The following is a 19685-nucleotide window of genomic DNA, read 5'->3' as shown; positions in this document are numbered from 1 at the left end:
AGGGAACATGGACCCAAATTCTTTATGGGGAGCAAAAGGTGGGAGTTCTGGCTTCTGTCATTGCTTCTCTGCTGGACATGGGCGTTGGCAGTTGTATCCACACCCCCAGCCTGTGTCTGTCTGTCCCTAGTGGGGCAGGGCTCTGGGGAGGGGTCGTCTGCCCAGAGAAGTCAAGTTGGTGGCATGGCAGCATCTGCAACTTAGTGGCTGAAAAACATTAAGATGTAAAGCAAGACAAATTGTTTAATTATCAGGAACCTAAAGGTGAGAGTAGAGCAGGTGAGACTAGGGGTCTTCATGTGGGAAGAAGCTAGGAAGTCTGCTTTTGGTACACTCCAAGGGGCCCATGACTTTACTAATTTTTGCCTGAGCCCAACAGCTAACACACAGGTGGACTAAAAGTATTTTCCAGGAAGGTGATGTCAGAGTGGAGACTAGGACTAGAAAGCTGAATCAGGACAGAGAGGAGCTCCCAGACATGAGGAAAGTATATAAATACCACTGACTGCCAACCCCATCGATGTGGCCCAGGGCCCATGTCTATATACGTATATATATATTTATGTTCAGCACAGGAGCCTGTGTGTCTTCTGAGTCCCTGTCAGTCTGAGCTCGCAGTCCATGGTCACAGCTGGAAGCATTCTGTGCTGCAGTCCTTTCAGGACCCGTCTTCCTCGAGGGCAGTCTTCCTCAGAGAGTGAGGCACTTTCTACCATTGTTGTACTACATTGAGGGCAAGGTCCTTTCGAGGCCCACAAGAGGGGCCCTAGTCAGGGGACCCTGGGTTCCCCACAGAGACATGATGGGCCTAGGCCTCTCTCAGGCCCCTCTCTCCACCGTCCCTGGTCATCTCCACCAGGCGGTGAGCTTTTTATGTGTTTCCCATCCTCTAAGTAACAGGCGACATCACTCATGGCGAGTTTACATTGGGGTCTCATCTCTCTCATTCTAGTGACTGCATTGTGGGCTCGTGTGAGATCCGTGGGGAAGACAGCACCATTTAAGAATAAGTAAGCCGGACTAGCAGGGCTACTTCCTACTTCCGAGAGTCTAGCTGTGATCTCATTTCATGCTGGACCTTTCTCCTCACTCACAGGTCCTCGGGTCTCTTAAGAAAGCGGGCTTTCTTGTGTGTGCTCTTTTTGCCTTTATGTAGCCAGAAATGAAGGCCCGAAGCAAATTGTTTAACCCTACGTTAATTTAAATTACCTGTGTTCTTACAAAGATGATATAAAGCAGATGGATAGAAATTGAAATTCCTCTCCCTTTTTTTGGTCCTACAACACCAACAGTGAGACCTAACAAAGCCAAACTGTATTGTGGGTCATAACTGGGAATCAATGTAGATTAATCAACTCTAATCACTGTGCTACCTGTTAGCAAAGCCTACTGTGTGCTGCGCCCACTTGCAACTCCTTTCTGAGCCCTCCTGGAACCCCTCAGGGACCTGAGTGTGAATATCATGCTTTTGTTTGGGCCTGCACCCTAGTCATTAGTCTCAGACGTAGCTCACTCCCTTGCCAGTTTCCATGGATCTAACGGGTAGGTTATTAGCTAGCGGGGAGGGTGAAACCTCTGACTACCCAGACCTTGACATTGTCAGCAGTTAGAGTCACTACTTTCCGCTGGTAAGAAATCACCTCGAATATCACTGTTCGTCCTCCGCATATTTCGGGTAAAGCACTAGCCTTGCAGATAAACTGACAGGCAGAACGGTGACTGTCGTCTTATTTTTTCATGGACAACCTCGTCTTTGTTTTAATTTGGGGAGAGAGGCTCTAGTTGTACACGTGCAAACCCTAAAGAGTAGCTTAGCAGAGGCCAAGGACCACCTGCAGTTTGCTTGTTAGATTGCAGTCACCTGCTGAGCCGGGGCCCGATCTCACACACTCCGGGGAGAGGGCCTCTGGGGAGCCTTCGACATAGAAGCTGATGTTCTGGGAGTTGACTTACTTCCCCAGCCACACTTCCAGTGATTTTTAAACTGTAAGTAATACTCCACCTGTCTCAAGTCATTTTCTTCTATTTTCAACGCTCCTTGTTTTAGTTATGTGGGGCTTTGGAAAATGCTAAAGCTGAGATCCAAAGGCTGCAGCATGAGAAAGAGCACTTTGAAGACTCCATGAAGAAAGCCTTCATGAGGGGCGTGTGTGCGCTGAACCTCGAGGCCATGAGCATGTTTCAGAGCAGAAGTGATGCAGGTCAGTCCATGACATCTCTCTACCTCCTTTCCCAAAGGGCCCGAGCAGTTTCAGTGTGTGCAGGGCTAGCTTCACGGGCAGGAGACAGACGACCAGGGACTCATGGCTGCTGGGAACGCAGTTCAATCTTTACTGATGAGCGGGGATGCAGTGCAATCAATCTAATCTCTACTCATTAGAAAATCCTGTCCTTTATATCTCCTGATGCGGAAGTGTCAGGTCGGAAGAGGAAGTACGTAGGATAGGGGGTGGGGAGAAGGAAAAAGTGCCACTGGAAAGTATCAAGCTTGCATCTACCCAGTGGGGATTAAACCAATGCCCTGTAGGCAGGGCGGGTCTCAGGTAAAGCAGTGATTCTGTAAATAGACCACAGTGTTAAGCAATGCAAGTGAACCGAACGCTATGATCAAAACAGAAGGGGTCTTAGAATCAGAATTAGAAGCAGACCAACAACTGTGGTCTGTCATCTAATTTTCTACAACAGATCTCTCTCCACGCACTGGTATTCTTCATCTATTGATCTAGTTTTAGATCTGCCCTGAATGACTGGAGAGACAGCCCACCTGGTAGGACACCTGCCTGTGGCCCAGTTAAGACCCAGCAGTACCACCTGGCACACCACCACATCAGGGGACTGGAAAGACAGAGCGGTGAATCTGCACATGCCCGTACCCTCAGAATGGCGCACACAGCAAGTCCACCATGAGGGAGCCCAGTCATCATGACTGTAGACATGCTCAAGTTAGCCATCGACTTTAAGCACTTGGGCTCCCTGCTAAAGAATTTTGACTGTGTGACCTTTGCTTAAGACTCCTTTTTTAAATTTCTTTATTTATTAATTGGATAGAGACAGCCAGAAATTAAGAGAGAAGGAGGAGCTAGAAAGAGAGACAGCGACACCTGCAGCCCTGCTTCACCGCTCACAAAGCCTTCCCCCTGCAGGCGGGGACCGGGGGATCAAACCTGGGTCCTTGTGCGCTGTAACGTGCACTCAACCAGGTGCACCACAACCCGGCCCCTTTCATAGTCATGATTCTTTTAGGTACGAAATTTCTGCTTTTATTTTTTTTCCTAAGTAGCCAAAATTCTTTGGATTGATTTGTCAAACATTTGCTGTCTAGTCCTGATTTCCCATTTTAAACACTTGTTCACCTTCAGTTTGAGACATTTCTAAGACTTGTTTCCAACAGACATAAATAAAGGCCTGTTTCTGGAGTTCAAGTAAGATGACTTTATTTCAAGTATTCTGTGTGTACACTGGTCGCTCAGTGGTTCCGGCCAGAGTTGTGTCAGCATGTGGCTTAGAACACCACATGACTAGGACCTTTCACACCAGTTTGCAGCTGAACTGAGTCCTGTTTTTTTCTGGGTTTCATTTTTCTCCTCCAAACACTAAAGATAGTGTCAGTATTACCTGCTGCATAGGGAGTTCTTACAGGAACACAGGGAAATGTCCTGGAAAGAACTTTTAAGTGCTTTAGCTTGTAATTATATGAACGTCTGCTCAGTCTTGCCTCACATTAAGCACTATTTTAAATTCATAGTTTATTTATCAGACAATTTCATTTTGGAATATGAAACAAAATTGTAAAGGTTGATTTCATTCATATTAGAGAGTTTCCCGAGAGAGAGATTGAGAAATTGAGAGAGCGAGCACGCACCAGAGTTCCATGCTGACAGCGCCTGTGGCCAGAGTCCTAACACCAGGTTCTGCTGGAGACTAGGGCCCGCTGTCCCGGGAAGTCCAGGCCATTGTTTCTGTGAGGTTCAAGCGGTTGACCTCCAACTCTCCCTTTAGGTCAAGAGAAGGGTAGGTCCCCCTGACCTCTTGAACTAATGATGGATGGCTTCTCCGGAAAGGGGGCTGCCTTTCTGCACATGCCTCTCCTCTCCCCTTAAAACAAAGGCCATGGATTACTGCACCTTGTGTTTGGCCGAATCTTGCCCCTCCTCTTCCTCCCCCTTCCTCTGAGGTGCCTATAATTTACGCCTGGGGAAACATGCATTGTGAAGCTTGTGATCAAACCTTGTATGATAATTCTTCATTTGTGATCAAATAGTCTATAGGTCAACATGCAGCTCTGCATTGTGCTGCTCTGTGTGTGGGCTAATGATGACCTTGACCTTCTCCCTGGGCAATGCACATATGTACTTGCTTTCTCTCCCAAATTGCCCTCCGAGGCTTTTCCCAGGGCTGAGTATTTGTCTCCCTGCGCACGTCGCCCTCAACACGCTGAGCTGCCCCGGGACCCCAGGGGAGGCGGTGACGGGGGCTGACCCTCTGTCGCCCAACAGCTGGTGAGGTTCCATGCTGACGCCTGTGGCCCAGAGTCCTGGGCAGCACTCAGCTCCCCAAACTGTCCCAGGCCACATGCTTCGTAGTATCCTGAGCGCAGTTCCTATGAACGAGTTCTCTGTGCTTACCATGGCCTCATTCTAAGGCATCAGCAAGTATTTGCTATTTAAGTTGTATGTTGCAGATGTGGTGAATTAAGGCAAATCGTTTTTCTCTGAAGTCATTGTGGTGTGCGGCTCACGTGAAGGTTCAACTTTTAGGATCAGGCTGTATTAAAAAAAAAAAAACAGATAAAACAACTAGAGTGAATTTTTTAAAATGTGGCATAATCTCTAGGGTGAAATTCCACTCCGCTGTCAAATTGGTGGACTCATCCTCTTGGATGGAACTTGAGGACATCATGTTGAGTGAGATGAGCCAAACAGAGAAAGACAGCTGAGTACTTGCTTTATTCCAGTAAACTGTCTTCTGACTGAGACTCAACCCTGAAGTCAGTCTCCCCGTCTCAGAGACATAATGGTTATGCAGGTCTTTCTTGCCGGAGCCTCTGAGGTCTCCAGTTCAGACCCCTGCACCGTTATAAATCAGGACTGAGAAGCTCTCTGAGTTTGTTTGTTAGTTACGGCTTTCCTGTTATCATTCTGTTGTGGGAGATAGTAGTTGACGGGACAGTTGTTGCCACGTGAGCACAGCTTCTCGTCTCCCCATGATAAGTGTTTGTCAAACACTCTCACCCTCCACTTCGGGTCTTTTCTTCATCATGCGCCAAGACCTCAGACCTCCTTCCCCAGGGCCCTTTGCTTGGGCGCAATATGCCACATCAACCCCATGTGTCTTCCCTTTCTGTCTGTCTTTTTTTTTTTTTCAGGTGTATCCCAGAAGATACATTATTTTTATTTTTTAAGTAGGAGCGAATTGTCATTGTTCAGATGTCAAAGGATGGAGTTTGAGTCTTTGGTTAATAGTGACATTAGTCCGTTAAAGTGGCAAACTGTACTGACTGAACACTTGCTTCATGAGTGGCAAATCTCTCCGTGTGTGTGTTGTTGTTGTTGTTGTTGTTAGGACCAAATTTTAGCTACTGTGTATTTTCATTTTGGAGAAGATAAAAGTGAGTTTCTCTACCTTCAAAGCATCCTAACGGAATTACTTTATGACTTACAGGAACAGACTTCACCAGTAGTAGAAAGGAAGAGTCTGGTCCCAGTACTCAAGGGAAAGAACATTCTGCCCACTGGGATCCCTCAGCCATGTCCGTCCCCTCATCCGCGCCCCGACCTCCCACGCCACCAGCAGCTGCCGGAATGGCCGGCCCTGTGGTCTTTCCGTCCGCTACCTCCCTCACTTCCGGGGCTGCTTCCATGGCCTCGGCTCCCGTTCCTGTTCCCGCGCCTGTTCCTGCTTCTCTCTGCACTGGATCTGCAGCCACTGCCGCCTCGGAAGAAACGGTGGGTAGCCTTAGCGAGCGTGCTCACAGCTTGCCCCTGTCCCGACCCCATGTCGCCATGGCAGAGAGCAGGTCCTGATTCAAGTATTTAAACACAACGTGGCTTAAAGTTAGTCATTCGTAGTGAAAAATACGAGAGAAAAAAAAAATTCACTTCTTCATTTTGCATTTTTCAAAAACTAGTCAGAAAAACCTTTAATTTTCAAAAGAAGTGCTTCTGTTCTCTCCTGGTTTTGTTTGTTTGTTTGTTTGTTTGTTTGTTTGTTTGAATACGGCACCAGGGAGTGAGTTGAAAGCCTCACACCAGATACCACCTCATGGCAGCCTCAGCTCGCTCACTGTGTACCAGAGAACGAGGCAGTGGCGGGGAGAGACCAGAGCACTCCTCCGTTCTCATTTCCTTTGGTGCTGCCCAGGCTGCCCCCTCGGGCCCGGGACTGGACTCGAGTCCCTCATGCACAGTGAGGCGCTTGCTCTCTGCCAGCTGAGCTGTCTCCTGGACCAAGAGGGGTTTGAGGGATTTGGTTTGGTCTTGACGAAAATGACTATTTTTTCAAGAGTTTAGGATTAATGACTATTGCATATCTTCTGTTCAACAACAGCTTTCCCTTCACCTGAATGTAGATACATCTTTTTTCTTTTTTTTTTTTCCACCAGAGCACTGCTCAGCTCTGGTTGATGGCAGTGTGAGGGATTGAACCTGGGACTGTGAAGCCTCAGGCATAAGAGTTTCTTTGCATCACCATTATGCTGTCTGCCCTCTGCCCTGAATGCAGATGTATCATTAACACTCCTGTGGAGTGACTCCACCTTGATTTGATTAAGTTTAACATTTTCATTCATGACTGGAATGAAGTTAGGATTAAAGGGAAAAACACCTTTCCTGGGGTTCACTAAGTCACTACTAGAGAAGGCAGTCCCTGAAGCGTCGTCAGTGAGACCGTCCCTGTGGCGCGAGGCACAGACAGAACATGCCGTGACCCGATGCCTCCGCCTCTTGTCAGACCTGGATTCTGTCCCCCAGCATGCTCCTCACCAGAGGGGACAGGTGCACAACACAAGAGCCTCTCGCCCGCTTTTGTACTTGTTTATATACAGCGCACCCTTCTCGCCTGCTCTGGTTTGGTGCCCATACAAATACCTACATAGTTTTAGCCCTAAGGTAACCCTGGTGTGTGTGGAGGAGGAGGAGGAGGAGGAGGAGAGGAGGAGAGGATGGGGAGAGAGAGAGGAGCAGGGCAGGCCTTAGATTTTGCTGTTTTCCTGCTGAGGTAACCCTGGTGTGTGTGGAGGAGGAGGAGAGGGAGGAGAGGATGGGGAGAGAGAGAGGAGCAGGGCAGGCCTTAGCTTTTGCTGTTTTCCTGCTGAGGTAACCATGGTGTGTGTGGAGGAGGAGGAGGAGAGGGAGGAGAGGATGGGGAGAGAGAGAGGAGCAGGGCAGGCCTTAGCTTTTGCTGTTTTCCTGCTGAGGTAACCCTGGTGTGTGTGGAGGAGGAGGAGGAGAGGGAGGAGAGGATGGGGAGAGAGAGAGGAGCAGGGCAGGCCTTTTGCTGTTTTCCTGCTGAGTGCCCAGGACGTCCCGTCGCTTTGCTTCACTCTGGGGCTGAGGAAGACGCTGGGTCAGCCAGGCGATTAAGGCTCTAGCCGACTTGAATTTCTGCTGTCTGAGAGCAAAATATGCTGAAATCTGACCCTTATGTTTTCTCTTGATTCGTAGAACTTGAAAAAACAAAGGTGACTGTTAAGAGCAATTTGAATACATGAGGGGATTTTGACTCAGGACATGGGACACTAAGATTCGACCCCGACACACGTTCACCTTTTTCCTTTTCTTGGCTGTACCACTTTTGAAGTATGAAACTATGCAGATGCTCTCACTTAAACTCAGTGCTTATTTAGATGCCCGGTTTGTCACTCTCATATGGCACATCCAAATCACACAGCTAGATTTCTTTAGTTCCTTCCTTAAAATAGGACCACACCCTCTGCGCACAGGAAGAACTGGGGGGGGGGGGGGTGCTTACCACTCTTTTTGTTCTGAACTTTGTAGAAGCATCTGACCCCCAGAATAATCCTGGAACCCGGAAAGCATAATGTCACGTACCTGTTCTTTCACCCTACCTCCCAACTGAACCCTTACTCCTCCAGAAAGAGATACACATTCAGTTTATTCACACTAAGAATAGCCTTTCAGGTTACAGAAAAAGGAACATCTTTTTTTATTATTTTTGTATTTATTTATCTATTCCCTTTTGCTGCCCTTGTTGTTTTACTGTTGTAGTTATCATTGTTGTTGTTATTGCTGTCATTGTTGCCGGATAGGACAGAGAGAAATGGAGAGAGGAGAGGAAGACAGAGAGGGGGAGAGAAAGACAGACACCTGCAGACCTGCTTCACCGCCTGTGAAGCGACTCCCCTGCAGGTGGGGAGCTGGAGGCTCGAACCGGGATCCTTACACCAGTCCTTGTGCTTTGCGCCACCTGCGCTTAACCTGCTGTGCTACCACCCGACTCCCAAAAAGGAAAATCTTAAGTCAACCCAGTTGTAAGTGTAATCTGAATTTTCATTCTTCCATATGTAATTAGAATACTCTTGTCCACCATGGCTTTTAAAAGGAAGACAGCATACGGTTATGCAAAGAGACTCTCTTGCCTGAAGTTCCAAAGGTCCAGGTTCAGTCCCCCGCATCACCATATGCCAGAGCTGAGCAGTGCTCTGGTAATAAATATAAAAAAGGAATCACAATTAAAGTTTCTTTGTTCCTTCATGTGCATATGAAAAAAGAGCAAGTCAGAGATAGAAGTAGGCTTTTAATGTATGTTAACCTGTATGGCTTCTATCACTTCCTCACTTCCTGCCATTCTATTCTGGAAGAGGCGGACATTTTTAATTACGTTAAGATGACAGGTAGACGTGGCATATATGTGGCTGAGAAGGATGAGAAGTTCAACGTATATCACTAGTCATCTGGGACCACTCTGTAACGTTCAAAGATTAGGTTTCATGACTGTTAGGACAGGATAGTGTTTCTCTAGAACTGACCGACCACAAGATTTTCTTGGATTATCATCTGATCCGCAGATGGACACAGTAAGCTTACTGTGCGGGAGGCTTTTAAGTCATGTTGCTGTAGTGGGTCTGTTGTGTGCTCCGCAGAGGGCCCACTACCATATGCAAGGACCTGGGTTCGATCCTGGGCCCCTCCTGCAGGAGGGGAGCTTCACGGGTGGTGTCTGTGTCTCTCTCTAACTCCCACTTCCCTCTCAATTTCTGTCCATTAAGAAAAAAGAAAGAAAAAAAAAAAAAGTGGCCGCAATGAGCAGTGGATTCATCGTGCAGGCACCAAGCCTGGCGGCAGTGAAAGACAATTTTAGAGTTATTTCGCTTTTAAAGATCACAGTAAAGGGCCTGTGGAGGTGGCTCGTTGAGGGAGCATTCTGCATTGCCGGGCACACAGCCCAGGTTCAAACCCAGCCCCCGGCACTGAGGGAAGCTACGGTGCTATGCTCTCTCCCTCTGCCTCTCTGTCTCTGCCCAGAAAAACAAATGATGAAACAGACAAAACACCCATCACAGAGTTACCACTGCTTCAAAAAATAATGTTTTGGGAATCGGGCTGTAGCACAGCAGATTAAACCGGTGGCGCAAAGCGCAAGGACCGGCGTCAGGATCCCGGTTCGAGCCCCCGGCTCCCCACCTGCAGGGGAGTCGCTTCCCAGGCGGTGAAGCAGGTCTGCAGGTGTCTGTCTGTCTCTCCCCCTCTCTGTCTTCCCCTCCTCTCTCCATTTCTCTCTGTCCTCTCCAACAACAACGACATCCATAACAACAACAGTAAAACGACAAGGACAACAAAAGGAAATAAATAAATAAATAAATATTTTTAAGAACTGTTTTAAGGAGCCATGGTAGCAAAATCAGATATGCAAATGCGTTAGCTGGATGGCCTACATGGTGTGACACGGTCACGGTCGAGGACAGAAGGAGACTTGGTATCTCGGCTGCTTTTCCATTTCAATCCTAAAGTCCTTCTTTTCATTTCAATTTCATTTCATTTTCAATTTCAATTTCTTTTCATTTCTATTTCAATTTCATTTCATTTTTCAAATCCATTTCATTTTCAGTCCTTCTTTTCATTGCAATCACTAAAGCTTCCTAGGAACGTTCAAACTTTGTTCTTGCTGTCTGTGTTTTCAGTTGGTAACCGGAGGTGCTTACAGAAGTAAACTGCAAAGCCTGGTCAAAAAAATAACCAGAAAAGGGAGGGTTATTATTTAAATGATAGTCATAACTTCCTGTGTAAAATTGCTTTCTTTCTGCAGACATTTTCAGGTTTTTAAATCAAAATATGGGGATTTCATGTTCAGATTCTCAGTGTTGACAGGGCTGAACAGTGGATGGCACTTGGCCCCCTAACTCTGGGATACCTGAGGGAGCTTCCTTGTGTGTTTGCAGTCAGCTAGTGAACTGCCTTTCACTTTCTGTCATGTGAACGGAGAGTGGAAGGGGATAGTGTGGGAGGGATAGCCGCCTGGTTCTGTAGGTGAGGAAGTCAAGCCTCAGTGGGAGTGAGGACCTGGCCTGGGGCACAATCTCTAAGAGTTCTAGTTCTGTCTATGAAAACCCTAGTTTCAGAGCCCCAGGAGAGCAGTGATCAGTATTGCCCGTGATCAGATGTCAAGAAGCAAATAGAGGTGGGCAAGACAGTCTATCTGGGCGGGCGCCCAGCTGGCAACGTGCGCGACCCAGGTTCAAGCCCCACATGCCCTGCTTGGGGAAGCTTTGTGCTGTAGTGTCTCTCCCTTTCTCTTTCTAAAGAAGTTGGTCCAGAGCAGTGAGGTTGCACTGATGACAAAAACAAACAAACATATATATATTTAATGTGTTCTTCCATTTGACTTCGTGGTTTATGTCAGTGCGACTTAAAATGCTAAAATTTCTATTGTGAAGTCGTCTGAGCTGGTAATCCTGGAGTCCCAGCGCTCGACGGGCTGAGACGGTACACTGTCACTTACTAGTAAGAGTCAGCATAGTAGGGGAGAGTGTTGGGTTGTTTAAGATTTTATTTATTTTTAATTTCTTTTTTTTTATATTGCCATTTTCTTTTTATTTATTTAACACTGACAAAACCATAGGATAAGAGGAGCGGCAGAAGTGTCTTCAAAAAACAGTCCTGGGGTGGGGGAGACAGCATAATGGTTATGCAAATAGACTGTTATGACTGAGGCTCCTAAGTCCCAGGTTCAATTCCCCACCCCACCATAAGCCAGAGCTGAGCAGTGTTCTGGTGTGTGTGTGTATGTGTGTGTGTGTGTGTCTTCATCTCCCTCAAAAATAAAATTAATAAAATTTTTTTTTTTTAAAAGCAATCCTTTGTTAAAGGATATATTTTTCAGGGTGTTGAAGGCATTGCAGAGCAGCCGGCAGCTAACTGAGTGGGGGTCGGCCGCTATGGTAGTCCCCACCTGCCCTGGCTTCTCTTAGTCCAGCTCAAAGCCTCAGTTGGACGGCACTCCCCCCGCAGGTGAGCGCGGCTATTCACGGAACAGCAGCTCCAGGACGCTTGGCTCTCAGCTTCCAGTAGACGTGTTTCTCACCAGTGATTAATTCCACATGTTCAAGTCACTTTTAAGAAGCTTTAACATGTTCTGCATGATTTAATATGAAATAAAGTTTCCCTCAGGTCAAAAGAATGGATTTCATCCAAAAATATATCTCTGTAGACTTTTTAGAATCTGAGTTTTTGTTACTCTTTTTTTTTTTTTTCTTTTGGTCAGAGTTTAGTTTAAACATCCGGAGAATTTCCATGAGGACTAGAAGTTAGAAACAGTCTTGTAAATTTCTCTCTTTAAATGCTGCTGGTGATGTATGTAGCCTAATTACCTTTTCACTCTAAAGACTGTGCTCACTAGTTCTTTTACTTTTTAAAGGCCTTTTTGTTTCTTCAGAGGAAGAGAGCCGAGAGAGAGCGTTTGCTGTGTAAGGAACTGAACCTGGGGCCTCAGGCCTGCAAGCCTCGCGCTCCACAGCCGGGCTCCTTGCCCGGACCTCACTGCCTCAGTGTGTCTCCCTATCTGTTAACTACCTGATACGCAGGAAAGAATCCGACTTTTCTTTTTCTTTTTTTTAACTTTATTACCTTTGTTTATTGGCTAGAGACCGTCAGAAATCAAGAGGGGAGGAGGAGATAGAGAGGGAGACACCTGCAGCCCTGCTTCACCACTCGCAAAGCTTTCCCCCTGCAGGTGGGGAGCGGGGGCTCGAACCTGGGTCCTTGTGCCCTGTAACACATGAGCTCAGCCAGGTGTGCCACCACCCGGCCCTGACTTTTCTTTTTTCTTCCAAGGTTGTTGCTGGGGCTCTGCCATTTGCGCGTACAGTGATAAGTACCCGAAGTCAGATGCAGAAGTCTGATACTCAGTGAGTGGCAAGGCTGTAATGCTGGGGGGAGACAGTATTTAATCTGCTTTTAGGACAAACTGCGTAGAGGGAAAATGAACTTAGAGTCATGATTCACAATGGGCTTCTAAATATTTTGACAGAGGATATTCAATTAGATGTTGGAAAAGTGAAAACAACTTAGCTGTCCAAAGCAGTTGGTGTTTATTTCATTATAGGAGTAAAAGAAAAAAATTAACTATAACTTTATACTTTTTTTTCAGTTTCATTATTTCATTTTATGTTTTATTGGGTGTTAATATTTTACAGTTGACAATAAATACAATAGTAGGTACATGCATAACATTTCCCAGTTTTTCACACAATTCACCCCCCCCTAGTTCCTGCTCTGCCATCCTGTTCCAGGACCTGAACCCCCCACCCCACCCCTCCACCCCCGAGTCCTTGACTTTGGTGTAACTGTAACTTTTCATCTGGGTGTGCTGTAAAAGAGAGTGGGAAATGAAACAGGGAAAGTGCTTATGCTGTGACTACCTGTGTTTATTGAACGACCTTAACATTTATCAGATGCTGTTAAACAATCGCAGAGCGACGCTTGTTCTTCCGAGCAGGTGGTTAGAGTAAGAATAGCTGACACAGTGGAACCCCGATAGCGTGTTTGCCTTGGACTCAAGTGAGCAAAAATAGAATGAACTGGTTGGAGTAGGGGAGTGGGGACCCGTGTCATTGCTGATGTGCTGTGACCTAAAACAAAATGAGAAGCAGGAGCTAAAAAGTCTGACTTCCTTTTGATAGAAGCACCCTCTTTTTTTTTTTTTTGCAGTATATTCTACACAGATAATTCGCAATAGGAGAATATTTTTGTATGTAAATATGCCTTATAAGAGACCTGAGTTTATAACAGGAAAAAGAAATAATAGGGTCCTGCTGGGGGGAGGGTTAATTAGCAAAGGAGTAAGAGAAAGGACAGAACACGGAAATGCATGTTTCTGTGAGAAGAGGAAGAGGGTGTGAGCGTGAGGCTCCGGAGCTCTCTCCGTAACGCTGGGGTAGCTTTGTGTGTCTGCAGCAGAGGCCGTACCAGGCGTGACCGTGGGTCCGGTGAGCACCAGGCCAGCGCCCACTCCCGGCCCTGACAGCATCTGACGATGGTCATGCAGGCAGCCACGAGACTGAAGGACACACGGGACTTCACTGCTGTCTTTACATCGCCTGTGACCCTAGAAGTATTTCAGATTTATAACCCCCGTAAAATGACTGAAACGCCCACGTAGCAGGGTGTCCAGGAACGCTTTGTGATTTGGGTGTTCTGAACTTTGCTCTGTCATTGTTTTCTCTTTTGTTTTTGTAGAACACAAAAGAGACTTTTATTATTTTCCTAAATTTCATTTCCAATCCCACGTCTGTCGAATGATAGAATAATACCAAAGGCCCATCAAATAACATACTTTGAGATTTTTCTCAATTATTACTCCTTTTTTAAAATGTTTACTCATTACTGGATAGAGACAGCCCAAAATCAAGAGGGAAGGTGGTTATAGAGAAAAAGAGAGACACCTGCAGCCCTGCTTCACCAGTCCCAAAGCTTTCCCTCTGCATGTAGGGATCAGGGGCTTGAACCCGGGTCCTCGTGCACTGTAACATGTGCGCTCAACCAGGTGCGCCACCACCTGGCCCCTTAGACTTGGAGATTTTTAAGTGATGCAGTGAATTAAAGTCTTCTCAGTTTTTTCCCCCCTCGTTAAAAGGAAGTGAAACTAAGGCAGTAGGCATAAATGAAGACAACCGTTCTGTAGAAAATTCATGGAGCTCAATTAGCATTCCTTCATGAGAGCAATGTTCATTTTTAAAATGGAAACTCCAAAATTCCTAGAAGCACAAGACGCCACGACACGGTCACTGTAGTCACACGGGTCTCAAACTAAGGGTCTGTGGTCTCCCCGCCCACATTTGTGCTGGGTCCCTCCCCGGCTGGGTCGGCCAGACTGGGACACTGCGCACCCACAGTAGCTTTTGCCCACCTCCAGCCCCAGGTGCGCTAGAGCCGCCGCCCGGCACTGCGCGCCATGCCGAGGGCCTGCTTCGGCCCGGGGCTGCGCACTTCAAGAGAGACCCGCAAGTTCGGTCTCGGTCGCTGCCGCGCAGGCCCTAGTTTGTCACATAGACGGCTTTGGGCGATGGAAGCACTCAAATGGACAAGAGCGTCTATTTTCACTGGCCGCGGAAACAGATAAAACGCTTTTCCATACGGTTCAGTTTCACAGATGTCGTAAGTTTCACTTTGGCCATGTAAGCTTTGTCTGAATATGAAATGGTTCGAATGCCTGTGCCTTTACTTCACAAGTCACAGGCCCAGAGGTACCCTGCGCTCCCCTGTGACCTGTTTACCATGTGGATGTCGCTCTTGTTTTCCTAGTATGCGCCCAGAGTCGTGACATCTGCACAACAGAAAGCCGGAAGAACCATTACAGCTCGGATCACAGGGAAATGTGATTTCACCGCAAAAAACAGAATTAGTAGCGGCCTAGCGATCATGGGAGTTTCTCCGCCCATGAGCTCCGTGGTTGTGGAAAAGCATCATCCGGTCACAGTGGTGAGTCTACCGTTGATAACCTTGTTAAAATATTTTTTAGAAGAACTGATAGGTTGATGATACAGTCGATGTGTTGAGGAGAAAAATCAGAATTTACGATGACTTGTGCAGCCTCTTACCGTTAGAATCTGGATAAACTTACTAGGGTCAAACCTGCTTCAAGTCCTACTTTCTTCATTTAGGACCTTTCAGAAGCAGTTCTTCACAGCAGTTTAAAGGATTATCAGATTCACAAAGTCATCCAGGGGCTGGGGGGATAGCATAATGGTTACACAAAGAGACTTGCACAGTTGAGGCGACAAAGCTCCCGGGTTCAATCCCCGGCACCACCTGAGGCCTGAAGCCAGAACTGAGCAGTGCTCTGGTAGAAAAAGGAGAAGACAAAAGAAAAAGAAAGTGTGTCTGAAGGGCTGCGTGACATGACGTGATGTGTGTGACCGTACGTGCGTCCGTATGGCCGCTCCCTGGGACAGGTGCCAGCTGCTGCTTTGGGGCCGGGAGGTAGTCCGGAAGAAGCGTCAAACCCCTCGCCAGGGTGGGGACCCGGGTGTGAGCCCCCAGCCACCACGCGGGGGGAATGCCGTGGGCGGTGCCGTGGCGTCTGTCCTGTGCTGGGAAAAGCAGAAGGTGCGAGGAGAGTCTGTCGGAAACACTGCCGAGCCCCGGCAGGCCGGGCCCACCTGTTTAGTCCCGAAGCTCTCTACCAAGTAGCAGGTGTCTGGGAGCAGAACAAGCCCCCGAGCTGCTTCTGGTTTTTTGTTTTGCCTTGCGGGTTTATTTCGCTAGAGCTCCACTCCGCTCGGGCTGGGCTGGGCTGGGCTGGGCTGGGCTGGGGCAGCCTGGGTGTAGGATCCTCAGGTGTGGGAGTCTTTTGCATAACTACTGTTTCACCTCGCCAGCCCTTCTGCGGAATGTAATTCCTGTCCCGTCCTTGTGAAGACTTTTCCCCTTCTCCCAGTACAATTGCCAACATCTTTCTAGTTTGAGGGGGAAAAAAAACAAAACTCAGACTGCACTAAATTCCTCTGAAAAGGAAGAGCGTGGACTTGAAGCGGCAGTAAACCGCTCGAGTTAGGTCCTCAGCCTGCGTGACCCTACACAGACACAGACCAGGAGACACACACGAGCCTCCTCTTCCCTGGTGCGAATCATTCATTGCTGGAGGCTTACTCCTAGGGCGCCTGTCGAGATTCGCGACTAAACGGGACAATATGGCAAAATGAGGTGCATTTAGGTGCTTTGTAAATCCTGAGTCAAACTGACTTAATCAAAGTAGCCGGAGAAGAATGAACAGGATACCGCTCCGTCTTGCAAAGCTTAGTTTTACTTGAATTTACAAGAACATAGCCCTGAACTATGGACTTTAAGAGAAAATAGCCTTCACGTAAGTAATGTCAGAGTTTTCCTCTCTGCTAATGATGGCAGAGTGCTAGCAAAACGTGATGGTCTTTTGTTTTTAATCCCTCCCATCCAGGGCACTAGGTTCTCCCGCGTTGGTTGCATCAGGAGAGGCTGTGTTAGCCTTTTGCCATTAGCCTTGGCAAAAATAGGCCTCGGTGGCGGCGTGTAAGGCTGAGGCGAGGCACCTGGCACAGGCGCAGCCAGGGAAGATGGAGGCCGCCCTAGCCTCCGTCCTAGTCGGTTGGAGAGAGAGAGGCTCCTCGTCTGACTGCCCCACACAGGGAGCTGAGTGCTCAGAGAAGGGTCTTGAGGAGAGCTGCGTCTCTGAGATCAAGGGAGGGTGATGCGTCTTTACGTGCAGAAAACCATTTTGCTTTTATACGAATGAGAAGAATTTGTGCTTCACAGAAGAAAAATGAAGGAACTTAAGACTCAGAACCTGTGTTTCTGGGGTCTCGTTTTGACCTTCCCAAGGCCCTTTCTCCGCTGAGGAAGTTCTGTGCTTCTCCAGGGACTGGCCGTGAGTCAGATAGCCACCAACTGGCCCCCGCCACCCCAGACACAACGACCGTCCACCGAACTGTTTCCCACTTTTATCCCAAGAATCAAGATCTAGAATTACCATAGTTATATTAAAAATAAACCAAAACTGAGATGTCTGACACTTGAGCCGGTGTGGATGGTTGCTCCGACCTCGTTCTCTGCCTTGTGCTGTGACTCACGGTGCCTGTGCTACCCCAGATCTGCTCCCCTCAGCCCTCTCACTCGGGCAGATGAGGAGCAACAACTACAACTTTAGGCGCAACAACTACAACTTTAGGCTGATTGCAAGAGCCGCTCCTATTTGTGCTACTTACCCAGTGATTTGCGAACAAACATAAAAGTGCCCCTTTTTAAAGGGCTTCTTGTTTTTTTTAAGATTGTGTTTATTAATGAGAGAGGGGGGGGGGGAACAGAGAGAAAGGGAAGTAGATGGGTCAAACATGGGACCTCGTGCTTAAGAGTCGAACACTTTCTCCACTCCCACCTCCCAGACCGCATGAAATACTCGGCGAGGTCATGCCTCTTCTTCCTTTACTGAAGAACTCTTCCTTAAGGCAGGAACACGAAGCTATTTACCTTAATGGGTCTGTTTATTTTTTTTTTCAAGCAAAAGCTTATCAGGATTTTTGAACTATATGGTGAATGTTTTGATCATATATATAAAATTATGCTTCACATATTAAAAAAGTTATCTAAGTGGCAAGACCTGATAAGAATCTAGATATGGAGAAACACTGAGTTGTCAGAAAACTCATGCTACATTCTTGCGCAGAAAAACATGGACGAATAAGTCATGATTTTTCCAGCGATCCAGCCTGCGTTGTGCGCCATTTCGCCACGTGTGTGCGACCCAGGCTCAAGCCCAGTCCTCGCTGCATGGAAGGAGGGAGGGAGACAGGGAGGGAGGGAGGGAGAGAAGCCAGCTCCCCAGGCCTAGCACGAGCCTTTCCATAGGGCAGCCACTGCTGCCTGCTGGGGCCGTGCCAGCTTTAGGACCACATGCCAAGCGCTGGATGTGTGAGCGGGCCTGGTGTCTAGTCTGTGTGCTTGTGCTGCTGCCTGTGCAGGTCAGGTCAGGTGCCTGTGACCTGCCTAGGAGGTTCCCCAGGGCTTTGGTGGCGTGTCTGCACGCCCTTCCTCACCGTGTGTGCCCAGCTTCCAGTTCCATGCAGGAAGTTGTGGTCCCCGTTCAGGGAGCTCCAGGTAGCTGGTGAGATGACATCCTGTGTGGCCATAAAGGTCTAGTCAGCTCCCAGGTGACGCGGGTCAAGTAAGGAGGCATCATTCAGTCCAGCTGGAAGCAAGGGTCGGCCGGGGCTCCTCGGGGCTTCCCAGGACGGACTTCACCTGCGGACAGTCAGGTGCGGGGAGGGATGCACGCAGGGAGCAAAGGCCAGGCCGTGGCCTGGCCTGCTTGCAGACACCCGACAGCTCTTCCTGGGAGAATTCACGCGGCCTCACTGGGTCTCTCTGACCGGCGACGTTCCCGGCTCGCTCATTTTCTCATCGTGGGGAGACAGCTCTGAATGCTCCAGCTGCATGCATTAGAGGGTGGCCCACAGGGCTTGCCGCCCCACTGATCCCACGGCCTCTGGCCGACTGTTCACTCCGAGTCGCAGAGACAGGGCCAGAGAGAGCAGGGCAGACCCGGTGGCACTGCCCCAGCGCCCAGGTGCCGCGCAGGGGCTGGGGGTGCAGACCCAGGTCCGCAGGTGGCAGTGAAGCGTGTCTCCCGGCCCCTGGACGCACCGTCACCAGTGTCCCCAGCGTGTGAAGCGTCATGCATGCGTGTGGGGCTAGACTCGAGGGGGTGCTGGGTGCACACGACTCTGGGCTGTTATTAAAACAGGGTTTGATCTTTTCAGCAAACCATTCCTCAAGCCACGGCGGCAAAATATCCCCGAGGTCTTCATCCTGAAGCAGGCAGCTCCGGCCCCCGCCCTCTGGGCACCAGGGCCACCCACCCGCAGGCTCTGGCTGGCATGCCCTCCATCCGAGTGGTCGACTGAACCGAACACGCTCACGTGAAGGTCTTTTAATTCCTCTCCTGTTCGAAGGATTGAAAGTCTGTAGTTTTTAAATTCTCCGTGTTCCTAGAGCATCACAGGTACATCATGTTCACCTTTCTAACTGCAAGATTTTTTTAAGCCATACCATAATTATATGTAGAATTATTGTAATGTTATTTTTATTTAAGAAATTAAGTAAAACTTTTTTAATTAAAAAACTGGACTTGATTTCTTTTCTTTATTATCTTTTGTTTGGTCCCCCTTTATTGGGGGGCCAGTTGCTGACACATAGGACCAGCGTCTTCTCTCCGCATGACAGGTGTCTGAGACGCTCTCTCCCCGAGCACAGGTCTCTCTCCGCCATCAAGCACCAGGACCCCAGCACCCGCCAGCCCGTCCCCGTCCCTCCTTCCCAGAGTCCTTTGCTCTGGTGTTAGTAGGCTACACCCAGTTCACGTCTCACTGTGTGTCTTCCCTCATGCCCTTGCTCAGAAGCCCCTTTATTATTTTCAACCTGTCACAACCACATCAACGGATTTTTAAAAGCCTGCACTACTTCCAAAAGGCTCAATTATTTCCAGTGTTTCTGAGTAAATTCTGAGATTTACTTAAAGAAACTTCTGAATCCTCATCTAAAATGAGACCTGCCCACCTTCCATACTTCACAGAACGTTTATGAACTACCTAAAATCAAATAGAGTCTAAAGAAGCTGACCGGGCAGCTTCAATGCCCGTGTCTTTGTTGGCAGTGAGTAGAGCCCCTTCCCGATTTCCTCGTGGCCTAGCTCTGTGGATGTTC

The 19685-nt window shown here is 48.2% G+C and overlaps 1 protein-coding gene across 3 annotated transcripts in view; it reads left to right on the top strand.

Moving 5' to 3' along the window:
- Positions 1–19098, top strand: part of POC5 (POC5 centriolar protein) — a 30916-nt gene extending 11818 nt beyond the window's left edge. For all 3 annotated transcript variants that reach the window (XM_060201070.1, XM_060201069.1, XM_060201071.1), the window contains 4 exons: positions 2048–2201; positions 5662–5945; positions 14757–14933; positions 18743–19098. In XM_060201070.1, coding sequence (XP_060057053.1) covers positions 2048–2201; positions 5662–5945; positions 14757–14933; positions 18743–18886 — 759 coding nt within the window. In that variant the 3' untranslated portion in view covers positions 18887–19098. The remainder of the gene's footprint in view (positions 1–2047; positions 2202–5661; positions 5946–14756; positions 14934–18742) is intronic.
- The last annotated feature ends 587 nt before the right edge of the window (positions 19099–19685 follow it).

Source organism: Erinaceus europaeus, chromosome 11 (assembly GCF_950295315.1).
Source record: "Erinaceus europaeus chromosome 11, mEriEur2.1, whole genome shotgun sequence".
NCBI lineage: Eukaryota > Metazoa > Chordata > Mammalia > Eulipotyphla > Erinaceidae > Erinaceus > Erinaceus europaeus.
This window is presented reverse-complemented; position numbering and strand designations above follow the sequence as displayed.